We start from the raw sequence: 14577 nt of genomic DNA on the forward strand, positions 1-14577 counted from the left end.
TTATTACTATTATTTTAAAAAATGTATTTATTTTTTTAAATTACATTTTATTTGACATTTATTTGATAACTGCAAAACTGATGAATCGCTGCTGACATGTTTGAAGTTCAATATAATTTTTACATTTTTTTTTTTTTTTTTTTTTAAATTTGGCAAACCTCAATTTACTGCATGTGTGAATTAAATTATTTATTATTTTAATATTTAAGAATGAAAATAAATTTAAATATAAATTCAACATTCTTAAATATTAAAATAATTATTTTATTTAATAATAAAAAAATTAAATGTAGTAGTATATACATGAGAGCTTAGATAGAGCCCAAAAAATTTAACTGAAGCCCCCAGTCCGACATATAACTGTATTTTTGAACCCAAGCTTGATTTAAACTCGAATATTTTTTTTATAAATTTTTTTTATTTTTTTTATTTTTTGAGTGATGTTGTTAACTACTATTCTGGGTTGTTTGAACTGACCTACAGATACTAGTTTAGTTTAGTCTTACCTCGCTCTCAGGCTATGCTTGGAAACGTAACAAAAGAGGACATTGAAGGCTGACTATCATCCTTTCTGCATACCTGTCAACCCCTATCCGTTTTTGATGGGATTCTCCCGTTTTTTCATCATTGTATCGCGCTATCGTCCCCTTTAAGTATTTTCCTGAATTTCTGCTGTATTTTTAATCTTTCTATGAAAAGTGAAAATAGCATCAAAGAGCCGATCTTAAATGTGATATTCTAATTGCAAGAGCTGTTCAAGAGAATTGTGCTTTTGCTTTATTTTTTGCTTGAAACCACATTGAAATGAATATAGAAACGGTCACATTCACTAGTATGCAACCTCTGAATCAGTCAATTCATGTAATGCCTGTTTCACACCGCACGTGCAGGAAGCTGCCGCAGGCCTTGCTGCAGATGAAAAGTAAAAATAAAAAGTGTATTTATATATAAAGATGGATAGGTAACTAGATAGAATCGTTGCTGCCCAAAGATAGTGGCAGGAAATATCGTTAATTCTTATCGTTATATTAATTCTGGGTTTGGGCAGAGAATCTAAACTGTAATTTACATTACTTACAATGTAATCATGTGTGAAATTTAAATAATTTATTATTTTAATATTTAAAATGTTAAGTTTGAGTATATACATTTATTTACAATGTAGTAGTGCACAAAATAAACTGTATCCTACAGACATCACAAAATCATTTTTAGAAATCTGACACCCCCACCCCTCACATTTTCCTGTCCTCTTTTTGAAGTCTAAAGAGCGACGTGCTCAAAAATGGCCATCTGATTTAAATGTACTCTTCAAGCAGTTATGACTGACCACTGTAGCCATTTTACCCATTTTTCTTCCCTCTGTCTTGTTTGTCTCTCTCACTGGATGGTGTCAGTTCTTTTGTTGTGTTTTTCCCACTAGATAGTGGTTGTCAGCACTAGGCTGGTTTCACCACACTCTGGGCAAACCAATGAGCCAATTATGGTATCATCTGTTGCTTAAAGGTGCCCTCAGCATTTTTCATGAAGGCACAAACAATTTTTTGCAACCCGTCTCATACACTTAAAGCCACGGTAGAGTCAAACTAGAGTTTTAGCATATGAAATTAAAAATGCAGTAGGTGATCTTCCACAATGCTAACCTGTTAGCATAAATCTCTGAACCACAGTCCCTCCCCTGCCATCCAGAGCCACGCCTCCTGAAACATGAGCACGCACACTTTAAAGATGACTGCAGAACCCTCTCTCATGTGTTAAAGGCGACTAGTGCTTGGCCAGCGGCGTGCAGGAATTACACTCATTACTAAGCTATACTTGCATGCCATTTCAGACCGAATATTCAGAGTAGCGATAAACAATATAGGGAACGCTTCACAAGTTGTCATGGTTCAAAAATGAACCAATGTGAATATAAAACCAGCTCCACCTCAGTAAAGCAGGCTAGGCGGAATAGCGATATTTACTTGTTTTGTTGTTAAACTAAATAAAATTCTACATCATCGATACTGTAAAACGTGCCTTATGAAACTGAAAATAGTCACATCAATCTTTCACCAGGAGATTTCAGTGGCTGAGCAACACTTCTGTGCATATAACCCATTTGTAACAACATCTACATTAGCTACCTCTCTAAAAGAAATCCTTCAGTCATGGTGTCATCCTTCCTCCAACATGCAAAGGTTTTGCAAAATTTTGGTTCAGCATGTTTTTACCCCTCGTGCGCTCTCTCTCTCTCTCTCTCTCTCTCTCTCTCTCTCTCTCTCTCTCTCTCTCTCTCTCTCTCTCTCTCTCTCTCTCTCTCTCTCTCTCTCTCTCTCTCTCTCTCTCTCTCTCTCTCTCTCTCTCTCTCTCTCTCTCTCTCTCTCTCCTCTCTCTCTCTCTCTCTCTCTCTCTCTCTCTCTCTCTCTCTCTCTCTCTCTCTCTTTCATATGAACATGCAGTGTGTCCGTGCACAAACTGTGGATCTGCGCGTAAACGGCTGCGCATTGATTCAAATCTGCATTTGCTGACAGACAGTTTGAGCTACTTACCGGAATTATGAGAGATGTCGGCACGACATCATTTAATTGGATGAAAATTTTTTTTGTTTTATGCCTTAGCCAGAATATAAAAATACACATAAATACATTTAGATCATTCACTTTAATCATTACAATTGGAATGTGAAGAGACTTTCAACCAGCACAAGAAAAAATGTAGACAAAAATGAAGACAATCACAAAATAACAAGGTTATCGTTGTATAAATTATTTTATACAATAATATAAAATAATATTCAATAATATCTGTATCCTTTAATCTTTAATAAATGATCAGATCCTGCGATGTCATACAATAATATAAATAAATGATCAGATCCTGCGATGTCATACAATAATATAAAATAATATTCAATAATATCTGTATCCTTTAATCTTTAATAAATGATCAGATCCTGCGATGTCACCTTTGTGGATACACATGGCGATATCGATGCTTAAACGATAAATTATTCAGCCCTATCATATACATCGTGTGTGTATGAACACTATGTGTATGTGTTGTTTCTTCATTTTAATATTTTTTTAAAGAAGAAAAGTAGAGAGACAAAATGAGTGTGAGAAAGACGATGAAAGAGAAAAGAAAATTACAATAAGATCAGAGCTTAAAAGACATTTGACTGGTCACCTACAAATCCTTACAAGTCATGCTGACAGATGCATATACATTAAAGGTCAGTTAAAGGTCACAGTGTGCTTGACTTTAAATGTAAAGTCAAACACGGTCCATTTTTCCCAGTATTGCAAGTATTTGTCTTCATAATTTTAGGAAAACATTTTGAACCTTGATAACAATATCCAAACATTCAGACTTTGTTGGAGGCTCAAATTGTAGCCACTTTTCATGTCACAGCCTCGTATAACATCCTGCCAGTATGGCTGAATGTCTAGCCAGCTCCAAAGTACATAAAACTTTTGTAAATGTTCCCCCATATTTCCTTCACACAAGTCGGAACACATTGTAACTTGGGGGTTATAATATATCTAGTAAGATTCGTCCAGAAAAAGTCTCGCCACATACCAGCGCAGATAGTTGCATGTACAGAGATATTCAAGATTGCTCCATTTAAAATATCTTCGAGGTCACACTTTGATCTTCTATTGGTTTCACGCATTCAAGTGATGCGAATCCATAGGTCAGAGTTCACCTTAAGACATGAAACACTGGTCAACAACTTGTTCACGAGGTGGTCAGCCATGCATGCTTTGTTCAGTACTGGAAATCATTGTCCTGCATCATATCATTTCCTGATACTCCCTTATGAGCCTCAATACAATTTCCCTCAATGCAGCTTATGGGGCACTTAAACAGTCAAATTGAAATTGTCAACTTATTTCATTCAGTTGCCACCTTGTCAGATCTGTGGCATAAGCTGCTTTTCTGTTTTCTCTCTCTCTCTTTCAAGAGCTGCGGGCACTGTGTGATTGTGGAGGAGAGATGCAGACCGGAAGCTTGTGTAATTTTCCTCCATTCGTTTGATCTGAGAGCCCAACAGCTGCTGCCAATTAGAGCATTTGCAGTTGATTAGAAGGGGAGATGGGTGGCCAAAGAGTGGACAGATTAGGTAGCGCACCCGCCGATCTCACCCCCACCCACCCCTCCCTCGCTCTCTTCAGGATAATTGGCTCGGGTGTCGCCCTGTCCAGAGGATTGTGGGTAGAGCTGACACTGTGTAAACTGTCTCTTAATCGTTCCTGTTCTCTCTGTCTCTCCATCATTACTTTTGTTTTTCGCTGCAGGGTAGAGTTGGAAAGATTTGGTTCATTGCAAGAGTTGCCAGGTTTTGAGCAGTAAACGCCGCAGTTTTGAGTCTCTTTTGGGTCGTAAGATTTTGCGGTTGTTTTCGGAGCATGTTGGTGAAAAGCTGTGCGATTGTAATGGGAAGAGCAGAACGATCGGGCTGGTTTGGATGGGGAGATTTGAAGCTTGGACTCAGTCCGCCCAGGCTGTTTTGTGCACACAACTGTTTTTGTGCAGCTGGAGGTTATGTAAGCCAGAGACTGAGCTGATTGACAAAGCCCATGTCTTGAAAATTTTAGGCCTGTCTGTTAAAGTATATTTTGCTTTAGTTGATTATTGGACATGTTTTTCCTCATTTCCTATTTGACACGTTTAGTTGAAGAAAACTGTTAAACAGATGTCAAGTTTTTTTGGTGGACACGACACTTAGAAATGGACAACATTGAAAGTACACTTTTTTTTTCTTTTTTTTTTTTTTTTTTTTTTTTTTTGAGGAAAAGTTGAAAAAAAATTATTTAATTTTTTTTTAAAAGGAAAAGTTAGAAGATTTTTGTTATTATTTTTTAAGGGAAGGTTGGGAGATTTTATATATATATATATATATATATATATATATATATATATATATATATATATATATATATATATATATATATATATATATATATATATATATATATATATATATATATATATATATATATATATATATATATATATATATATATATATATATATATATATATATATATATATATATATATATATATATTATTATTATTATTATTATTATTATTATTATTATTATTATTATTATTATTATTTTTTTTATTATATTTTTTTTTTAAGAAAAAGTTGGGATTTTTTTTTTTCTTTTTCAAGAAGTTGGAAGAAATTTACATAAACACACACATACATACATACATACATACATACTTATATATATATATATATATATATATATATATATATATATATATATATATATATATATATATATATATATATATATATATTTGCCAATACAAGTGTAAAACATATATACGCTTGAATAGGGCATAAATGTGTTGCAAATAGTGGACACGAATGATCTGCAAATAGACTAATTACAACGTAAACAACTAGTCCAAATCAGAAGTGAAGTGAGCTGGTTTTAGTGACCCCACATAAATTGGTTAAAGGTGCACAAGCAATCTTTTCTGAGATTTTGTTTCCAACCTTAAGTTCTTCTTTTTTTTTCTTCTCAAAAAGTGTTTTTATTGAACATGTTAGATATAAAACATGCAGTACAAATACCTTTTGACCTTTTATTTTTAGACAACAAACAACAAAACCTGTCACACACATATACATTTAGGTTCTATAAAAAATACTGATGATATTAAAATAAAATACAAATAATAATAATAATAAAGTTTCTAAAATAACTGAAGGGTCCCTCTTCTTTATGTGCTCTAAAACAAGTTACCAAGTGAAAAAAAAAAACATATCAGTGCAACCTCATACAGTATATTGCATTTTTTTCTAAGGTCACGTGGTGTCAAAGTTCCATGAGACATTTTTTTTGCAGGTTGCAGGAAATTTTTCCTTAAATTCGAGCAATGTTAACCTTTTAACTAAAAGTGTAGCAAAGGCAATTTAATGTGTTAAAGAGAAAATTAAATATTAGCTGCCACAAGTTCTTTAATTTTGAACAAGACCCAAAAACAAGTCTAAATTACCATTAAGGGAATCTTTGTGGCCAATTATTTATAAAGAAGTCATAATGTTTTGAACCTTTGAAATGATTTAAAGGGACAATGTACATGTTTAAACAAAAATTTTACTTGAATACTTAAATGAAACCCATGTCTGTTTTAATGAATTTAAGGAGTCTTGCATATTTTTTGGATTTGTGATTTTTATCTTTAATAAATAATATGCTGGATTGATTAATCTCTATTAAAAAAAAATTAGGTTTACATACAAAAATATTTTAAATATTAGTCACTTTTTGAAAAATGCACACAGTTGCATATCTTTTAACTTCAAAATAGTGTAAACAACTTGAAACACTAGAAAAGTGGAACACGCTTTTACACTGGTTTAAAGTACATATCACTTCCTGTGTCTTTCTTAAGCCTGTTGGCTGTGATCTTCTGTGTTTTACAGTGAAGTCGTAAAGCGGCCCACCTGCCCTGAGGGTCCACTCGTCTTCCTCAAGCCATTTCCCCAGAGCTCATGCACTTTACTGCTTTTGGCATTAAAAAGATAGCTTCAGCCACTGCTTATTTCCTTCTCTCTTAACCTTTTGCAAACAACCTGACCCCGACCCCAAAGCGCTTCACTTAACTGTGTTCAAAAGAAAGGCTGCACGCACTGTATGGAAAGTCACTCAGCGCTGCTGGAAAGCGTTCTGTTTGGATGCCATGTGTATCAGGCGATGTAAAACGATCATGTGGTCTGTATTGTTTGTGTCTGTGTTTTTAGGTTTGGAATCCACCCTGTGGCTGGTCGAATGCCGGGCCAGCTGAATGTACTGCTGGCTGAAGCTGGTGTGCCATATGATGTTGTGCTGGAGATGGAGGAGATCAATGAAGACTTCCCTGGTATGGTGTACTTTTTGTTTTCGTTTAGTGTTTTTGGCCTTTGTTTGTGGGCTAAAAAATTCATGATCTTGCTTTTTTAACTTTTTTCAGAAACTGACCTGGTTTTGGTAATTGGAGCTAATGATACAGTGAACTCTGCAGCCCAAGAAGACCCTAACTCCATCATTGCTGGCATGCCTGTTTTGGAGGTCTGGAAGTCCAAGCAGGTGAGCTTTTTAGTTGTTAATTGATGGCTTTTTTTAAGCCGAAGTCTTATAAAATAATATTTTATGCACTACTGTTCAAAATTTTGGGTTTTAAATAGTCCAAATTAAATTGACCAAAACACTCAGTAAGCAAATAAATTAAAGGTGCTTTATGTAAGTTTTTGACTCTTCTATAGCATAAAAATACTATAATATGCTTGCAGATATTTAAGAAACATGCCAAATGAACATTCTTGTTTATCTGAAAAACAATGCTGATACTGAAAATGTGTTTTCTGTGCCAGAACGCTGTCTTTGTTTTGGTTCTTTTAACCCACCCACTGCGACTTTAGCCAATTATATTTCAATACCCCGGGTTGCCTTGGTGGAAAACCACGTATTTCATTCATTCAGTCATTCAGTCAGGAAGGCTCTCAAAGTCTGAAATGTGACCTCCGGTGGGCAGTAGCAGACTCTGAAATGAGACGCAGATTCATTTCTACATGAGGTTATTAAATAGCAAATTATATAAATATTACCATCGTAAACATTAGGTGAGCAGGTTACACTGTAACTGTGTGTCCTGACTCCTAACAACACGCTTCGTGGCAAGATGCACAGTGTTGAGCAATTTGGCTGTTTGCACCAGACGAAACTAATTAAAATATTAATTTAAATACAGCCATTCAGAAGCACAAAATATGCACTCATTCATGAAATGGTACGGTTTATACACTAATGCATATTAACCATCTTTAACATTATTAAATGTAGATGCTGAATCACTGATATGCGTTTAGTTCTTAAATTCAGTTTCAAACGGTTAATTTTATTTTCAAGATCTGAGGTGAACTATCTGCTGCTGCTTTCAGTATATGGCAATAAATGTCGTGTAAAATGGCATTCAATCTCACATTGTTAGATTTAACACTGTATAAAGCACATGAGGTTTACCTGAGGTGATCATTGTTGTAGTTTTTGTTGTTTACCTATGAGAAATAAAAGCCATTTCTAATAGATCAATTCGAGGTGTTGGTTAGGACAAAAACTCAATTTAATATGGACAATATTCCTTCTATCGGGTGCCGTTGCTTTTATATTGAACAGTGTTTAAATTACTCGCTCCTGTCTTCAGTCTGGCAACCTGCGCTTGTTTGTTTTGATCCAGGGGTGAAATACCTAGTTCAACCACTGGGTGTCAAACTTACATACTGCACCTTTAATTAGAATCTAAAAAATACAATTAATGTACATTAAACTTTCCATTCAAATCAATTTTCTGAAAAAAATAAAATGTTCTAAACAATGTTTCTTGGGCACCAAATAGTTGACAATAAGTGGCAAATCATGCAAACACTAAGAGTTACTGTACATAGCGTAGAAAACTAATGACCACCAGTAACCTCTGCCATTACCTGAGTAAATTATTTTAAAATATATAATATCAGAAAATAATATAAAAAATAAAAAAAGTTCCATTAGTGCCAGTAATTCAGTTCATTAAAAAAAAAAAAAAAAAAAAAAAAATATATATATATATATATATATATATATATATAAATATATATATATATATATATATATATATATAAATAAATATATATATATATATATATATATATATATATATATAAATTTTGGGTTTTAAATAGTCTAAAATAAATTGACCAAAATACTCAGTAAGCAAATAAATTAAAGGTGCTGTAAGTTTTTGACTCTTCTATAGCATAAAAATACCATAATATGCATGCAGATATTTAAGAAACATGCCAAGTGAACATTCTTGTTTAACTGAAAAACAATGCTGATGCTGAAAATGTGTTTTCTGTGCCAGAACGCTGTCTTTGTTTTGGTTCTTTTAACCCACCCACTGCAACTTTAGCCAATTATATTTCAATACCCCGGGTTGCCTTGGTGGAATATATATATTCTTCCAGAAAATTAAGGATTTTAATTTGTAAACAAACATTTAACATATATGTGCAGTTTTGGTGAACATAAAATACTTACCAACCCCATAATTTTGAACCATGGTGAACATGACATATTCTTATACTCCATATGAATCAGACTTTTACTGCCTGAGTGGAATAAAAGCCAGGACAGCAAGGATTATCTTCAGGCCTTATAATGCAGACCATCCCTCATTCTCCCACCCAGAGCGATATGAAAATCTCCATCCCATCCCCGCAGCTGCTTCCCACTGTAACCACAATCAGTCCAGGTGTATCTCTAGCAAGCCAACCTCACGCTGCTTTCATTAGCTCTGACTCGCTTCTTCTGGAATGATGACATTTCAGTGCATCCAACCCATACTTTCCCTAAAATGTGGAGCTGGTCTGCCTCACCACATGACAGGCCCATTGCGGCCAGACCTTCTCTTGGGAAATCACTACTAGTACTGGGGCTTGACGTTTGCGAATACATTGTCCGTCTCCCACGAGTAATTGCACGTAGCTTCTTAACCTGTTCCATAATTCCAGATGGGATTTACAAAACCTAGAGCTTAAACCAAAGCCTTCCCTATTAGAATGTGTAAAACAAGCCTCAACGAAAGAACCCAAACAACTTTGTACACTCTTGATGACATGATAGCATGGCAAAATGCGAAGTTTTCCTGTCGATTGTCTCCGTTGGTTTTGTTATCGTCAATCTTGCGCTACATCCACCCGTCCTGATTGCTCCCAGCCTTGTTAGAGACCTTCATGTGTAACCTCATTCCCAAATGAAACCAGCTGCCCCATGAATAATTGAACAAAAGGATGTTGTCCTGTCCTGGGGGATGCGGGGCCTGGGTAAAGTGGTCATGTGACTCTGAGAGGCGCTGTCCTGGTCACCTGACTGGTGCTAAACATCTGCAGGGCTTTTTGAGCGACAGATGATGATATGAAAAGGATCCGTCTGCTGATTTTCGAAGTCGTATGATGAGGGTCATATTGTTCCAAATATCTTTCAGTGTATTGAATAACACTAAAGTTAGACCAGCGGCAAGGGCTCTCCTCTCTGGTTTTACTTATTCAATTACCAAGTGTTCCTCCTTTCCCAAACAGATGCTCCCAATCAAAGCGCTACTCTCGACGATTTTCCCAGAAACTTCTCTGCCTAAAAACTGGTGTTTGAGACACTAATGACTCTTAATTTTGCAAATGGCAGATACTTAAATAACCATTACACACTGGAAGCTTGGACTCTTTTTGCACCCTCTTGTACAAATCCTAAAGCCATTCTCCACCACTTCCCATGCAGGTGCATGCATTTGCAGAAGTAATGTTGAAGCGCCAAAAATAATGAAGAAAAAGCCACTGAACATTTCAATGTACACATTCACAGGATTTCTTTATTTTATTAAATGTATAAGCACTGTTAATTTATTCACCCTTAGGCCATCTAAGACGTTTTCATCTTCAGTAGAACATTAAGGAACAATTTTAGCTGAAACCATAGTCCTTGGGGATTTCTCAAATCCATGTGTAATGGCTCCAAGCACTTTGAGTCAAAGAAAAATAAAACACATGCTGGCATAATAAAGTTAATACATGTGACCCCTAACGATACATTGAGGTCTTGTGGAGCACAATGATTGGGCTATGCTAGATAATTTACATTAACATAAATCCACAGCATCTGCTAACAGCCTTGAGCAAGTGTTTCAAATAATGTAGTCACACAAGCAGATCAATTCACTTAAGACCTCAAAGTATCAAGAGCCATCTGTATTAAAATCATTTTGCCTGCACGTGGATTTTTGACTCTCAAAACATGCAACTCAATAGCTGTTGGATTTTAAAACATATACGCTAGCTGATAAAAGTCTTGTTGTTGATCCCAGTTGTAAGAGCAAAAAATAATAACTTGACTTCTAGTTGATCATTTGGAAAAGTGGCAGAAGGTAAATTTGTTAAACTGCATCCCAACCATTACAAATACTGCAGGAGCCCTATTGGTACCCACATGGATCCAAGATTTTTAAAGAAATCAGTCAAGTTTGGTGAAGGAAAAATCATGGTTTGGGGTTACATTCAACAGCCTGAGGTATCAAGACATTTGTGCTGCCCATTACACTACAAACCACAGGGGAAGGCTAATTCTTCAGCAGGATAGCACTCATTCTCGTACTTCAGCCCCCACATTAAAGTTTCTGAAAGCAAAGAAGGTCAAGGTGCTCCAGGATTGGCCAGCCCAATCACCAGACATAAACATTATTGACCATGTGGGTAAGATGGAGGAGGCATTGAAGATACATGCAAAAAATCTTAATGAACTCTGGGAGTCCTGCAAGAACGCGTTCCCATTCTAGATGACTTTATTAATAAGTTACTTGAGTCATTGCAGAGATGTATGGATGCACTTGTCCAAGCTCACAATATTAATTCTTTTTTCACTGCACCATGACTTTATATTCTATACTGTACATTATTTCTGTTAACTGACAAGACAAGCCTTACTGTCCTAATTAAATCATTAAAAATCAAGGCATGATCATATTTTATTTTGGTAAAATAAGTGTAATCTAGAGGACTTTGGCTTTCATATAAGCCACTTGTGATACTAAATGATCAACTACAAGACTTTTGCCAGGTGGTGTATTTTTATTTATTTTTTATCATTTTGCGTACATGTGGTTTTTTTGACTCATAAATTGCAACTTAACTGTTACTGCACATCACATTTTATGTTCTACTGAAAAGTTGTCACCTGCATCTTTGATTTGTGAGGGTTACATTTTCATTTTTGGGTAAACTGTACCATTATTTTGTTTCAAAAGACCAAATGCATTAACCTCTTTATTCATCCCTTCAGGTCGTTGTGATGAAAAGATCTTTGGGAGTTGGATATGCCGCTGTGGACAACCCTATCTTCTACAAACCAAACACATCTATGCTTTTGGGTGATGCCAAGAAGACTTGTGATGCTCTGTCTGCCAAGGTCCGCGAGGCCTAGAGAGGAAAGACAAGATCTGACCTTGCTTTGCACCAGATGAGTCACAGAGATGAGGAGATCGAACAAACCCAATAAACCCTTAGATAATAAATTAGCACAAATAGAATTAAGCTCTTAACGACACACACTATGGCCGTTTTGATTTACTTAGCCATAGAAATAGGAAGTTTATTCAGTGTTTCCAAGATTTTTATTTTTGTTCTTCTTTAAACACTTTTTAGGTCCCATTTCAATCGAGTTAAAAGGAAAAAAGCATTACAGCATCATCACATTGCATCAAAGCATGACATTGATTAGCATTATTAAATGAAGCTAACCCAATTTTTGTATTATAAATACAGCTTTTATGTTTTTAGCATTATCAAATATTATTAATTTTCTCAACTTCAAACTGTATGCTTTTTCCCTTTTACTTGCTTATTGTTAATTTCCTGCAAACTTACCATGTGCATTAAGTGACCGGCTGATGGTATAGTGTGCTGTTTCAAGTGAGGAATTACCCATGCAGCTACAGAGGACCTTTTCCAAACAATGCAAATTTTCTCTTAAGCGCTCAAAGCGTCGAAGGATCGCTGCTGAAATGAAGTACAGTCCTAGTTAGTATCGCTGAAGATTTAAACACCGAATCCCTAACACCTGTGGCTCCTTCATAAGACAAGATTTGTATTTCCCAACCACTCGTAATTCAAGTGAATGTCACTGTAGCGGTGAGGTTAGCATGAGTAGTTACTGTATATCTGCCCTGTTGTGCTTCCAAATTAGTTCCCAGCAGTAATCCTCTACAGTGTTTGACAGGGTTTAAAACAGATGTACTGTACTTTACCCATCGGGACCTAAAGGAATAGATCTTACGAGATACAGGAACCAAGACAGACCATTACAACGACCCTACCTCTCCATAGATTCAACTCGACCAAAACAATCCCTCACCTCTCTGATCTCACACTCCTCTGTTAATATGCGTCTCTAAGCTGGCCTACATTTGGGTGCGTAGTTTGTTCCTCAGTGTAGACTGGATGTAGGAAGTTACATCGCAAATAAGCTGCAATTATTCTGCTGAATACCACCAGGAACGTTTTATGTAAAAAGAAGGGAATCAATTGTCGGAAGGAACAAGAAGTATTTATCAAACACTGTTTGGGTTAATACGGCGTGTGCATTCCCTCCCGCTCTCTTCAGGATATGTCGTGTACACAGGTTCACATAGAAATGAGTCTTTGATAACTCTGCTTTGCAATACATGGGAGGGAAGAAGGCAAGTCTCCAGATGTTTCATTGTGCCATGGTGAGGAATTAATGTCATACTGTGAAATGTTTTTTTTCTCTCCACTGTACCACAGAACATCCCTCTTAATAAACATCCTGATAAGAGAACCGATGGCACGAACATTCATTTATTTCACAATATTGCATGCCTTCAGTGTTGCGGGCACCACAATACCTAAATTGGGCTGTTGAAGAAGCCACTTGGATCTTCTGATGAGCGAATATCTGAGCACAAGTGACAGTGATTACCCATTGTCAGTTTTGAGGTTTTTCGAGTTAAGGGTGGAGATTTTGTCTGATCTTGAGCCCATGTGGGTCCTTTCACCTTCGCAACAAGTGGAACTCAGACATGATGGTATCTTCACGCACCTTCTCCGAATCTTCCTTAAGAGGTGAGGGATTGTTGGCAAAGTATTTCAAAGAGGCTTTAAGCAGGCTTTCGTGTGTTTATCTTGAGTCAAAATATGGAACTTTTTTTACAAAGGGAGCAAAACACATTCCAGCCATTACTAGTTGATTTATTGTATTTTGGTTCTTCATGTCTGGCCCGTCTATCAGTTTTATATGCTTTATCTCTCTCTTAATTCCAGGCTTTCCAATGTCCCACAGGGTCTTGTAGATGTTTGTGGTCATGCTAATGAAAGTGCCTGATGTTGCTGCTTGTTCTCTGCAACCGTGCTGAAAGCGGTTTAAATTGGTCTTCGTGACTGTTTCATTACCCTAGGAGTTATCTCCAGTCCTGCAAGTGCTGAAAAACACCAGATGAAAAATGATTGGAGCTAGCTAGACACACTGTGTTCCTTCACCACAAATGTGACAATAATTGTGTGGTTTTTCTCAGCGATGCCAAAGGATGTGGCTTGTTTCTTCCCCCGTCTGGACTATTTTGCTCAATCTAGATTTTTGGTTCTAGATGCTCACTTCCATTGATGACCTACAGCTTTCTTAAACTCTCAATCAGCTGTAATTATTTCTGTTTAGTATGCATTGAAAGCGTCTCGTAAAATGTAGTGGTCTGTATATTTTTAAAACCCAAATAATTTGAATTAATGTCTGAATTTAAAAAAAGTTTCCCAATCAGTTAAATTCATTTTAGAATGCTTGATGGCTTAGTTCAGAGGTGCCCAAACTCAGTCCTGGAGGGCCGGTGTCCTGCACAGTTTAGCTTCAACTTCCTTTAACACACCTGCCTGGAAGTGTCTAGTATACCTTCAAAGAACTTGATTAGCTGGAACTAAAATCTGCACGACATCGGCCCTCCGGGACCAAGTTAGGGCACCCTTGGCGTATAGTTGGACTGCACATTAAAGACTTCA

The 14577-nt window shown here is 36.1% G+C and overlaps 1 protein-coding gene across 1 annotated transcript in view; it reads left to right on the top strand.

The window, feature by feature from the left end:
- nnt (nicotinamide nucleotide transhydrogenase) overlaps positions 1–13369 on the top strand; it is a 59893-nt gene extending 46524 nt beyond the window's left edge. The window contains exons 20-22 of the mRNA XM_056445745.1: positions 6751–6869; positions 6960–7075; positions 11855–13369. Of these exons, the coding sequence (XP_056301720.1) occupies positions 6751–6869; positions 6960–7075; positions 11855–11995 (376 nt within the window). The 3' untranslated portion in view covers positions 11996–13369. The remainder of the gene's footprint in view (positions 1–6750; positions 6870–6959; positions 7076–11854) is intronic.
- Positions 13370–14577: the final 1208 nt, after the last annotated feature.

The sequence above is a fragment of the Danio aesculapii genome, chromosome 21 (assembly GCF_903798145.1).
Source record: "Danio aesculapii chromosome 21, fDanAes4.1, whole genome shotgun sequence".
NCBI lineage: Eukaryota > Metazoa > Chordata > Actinopteri > Cypriniformes > Danionidae > Danio > Danio aesculapii.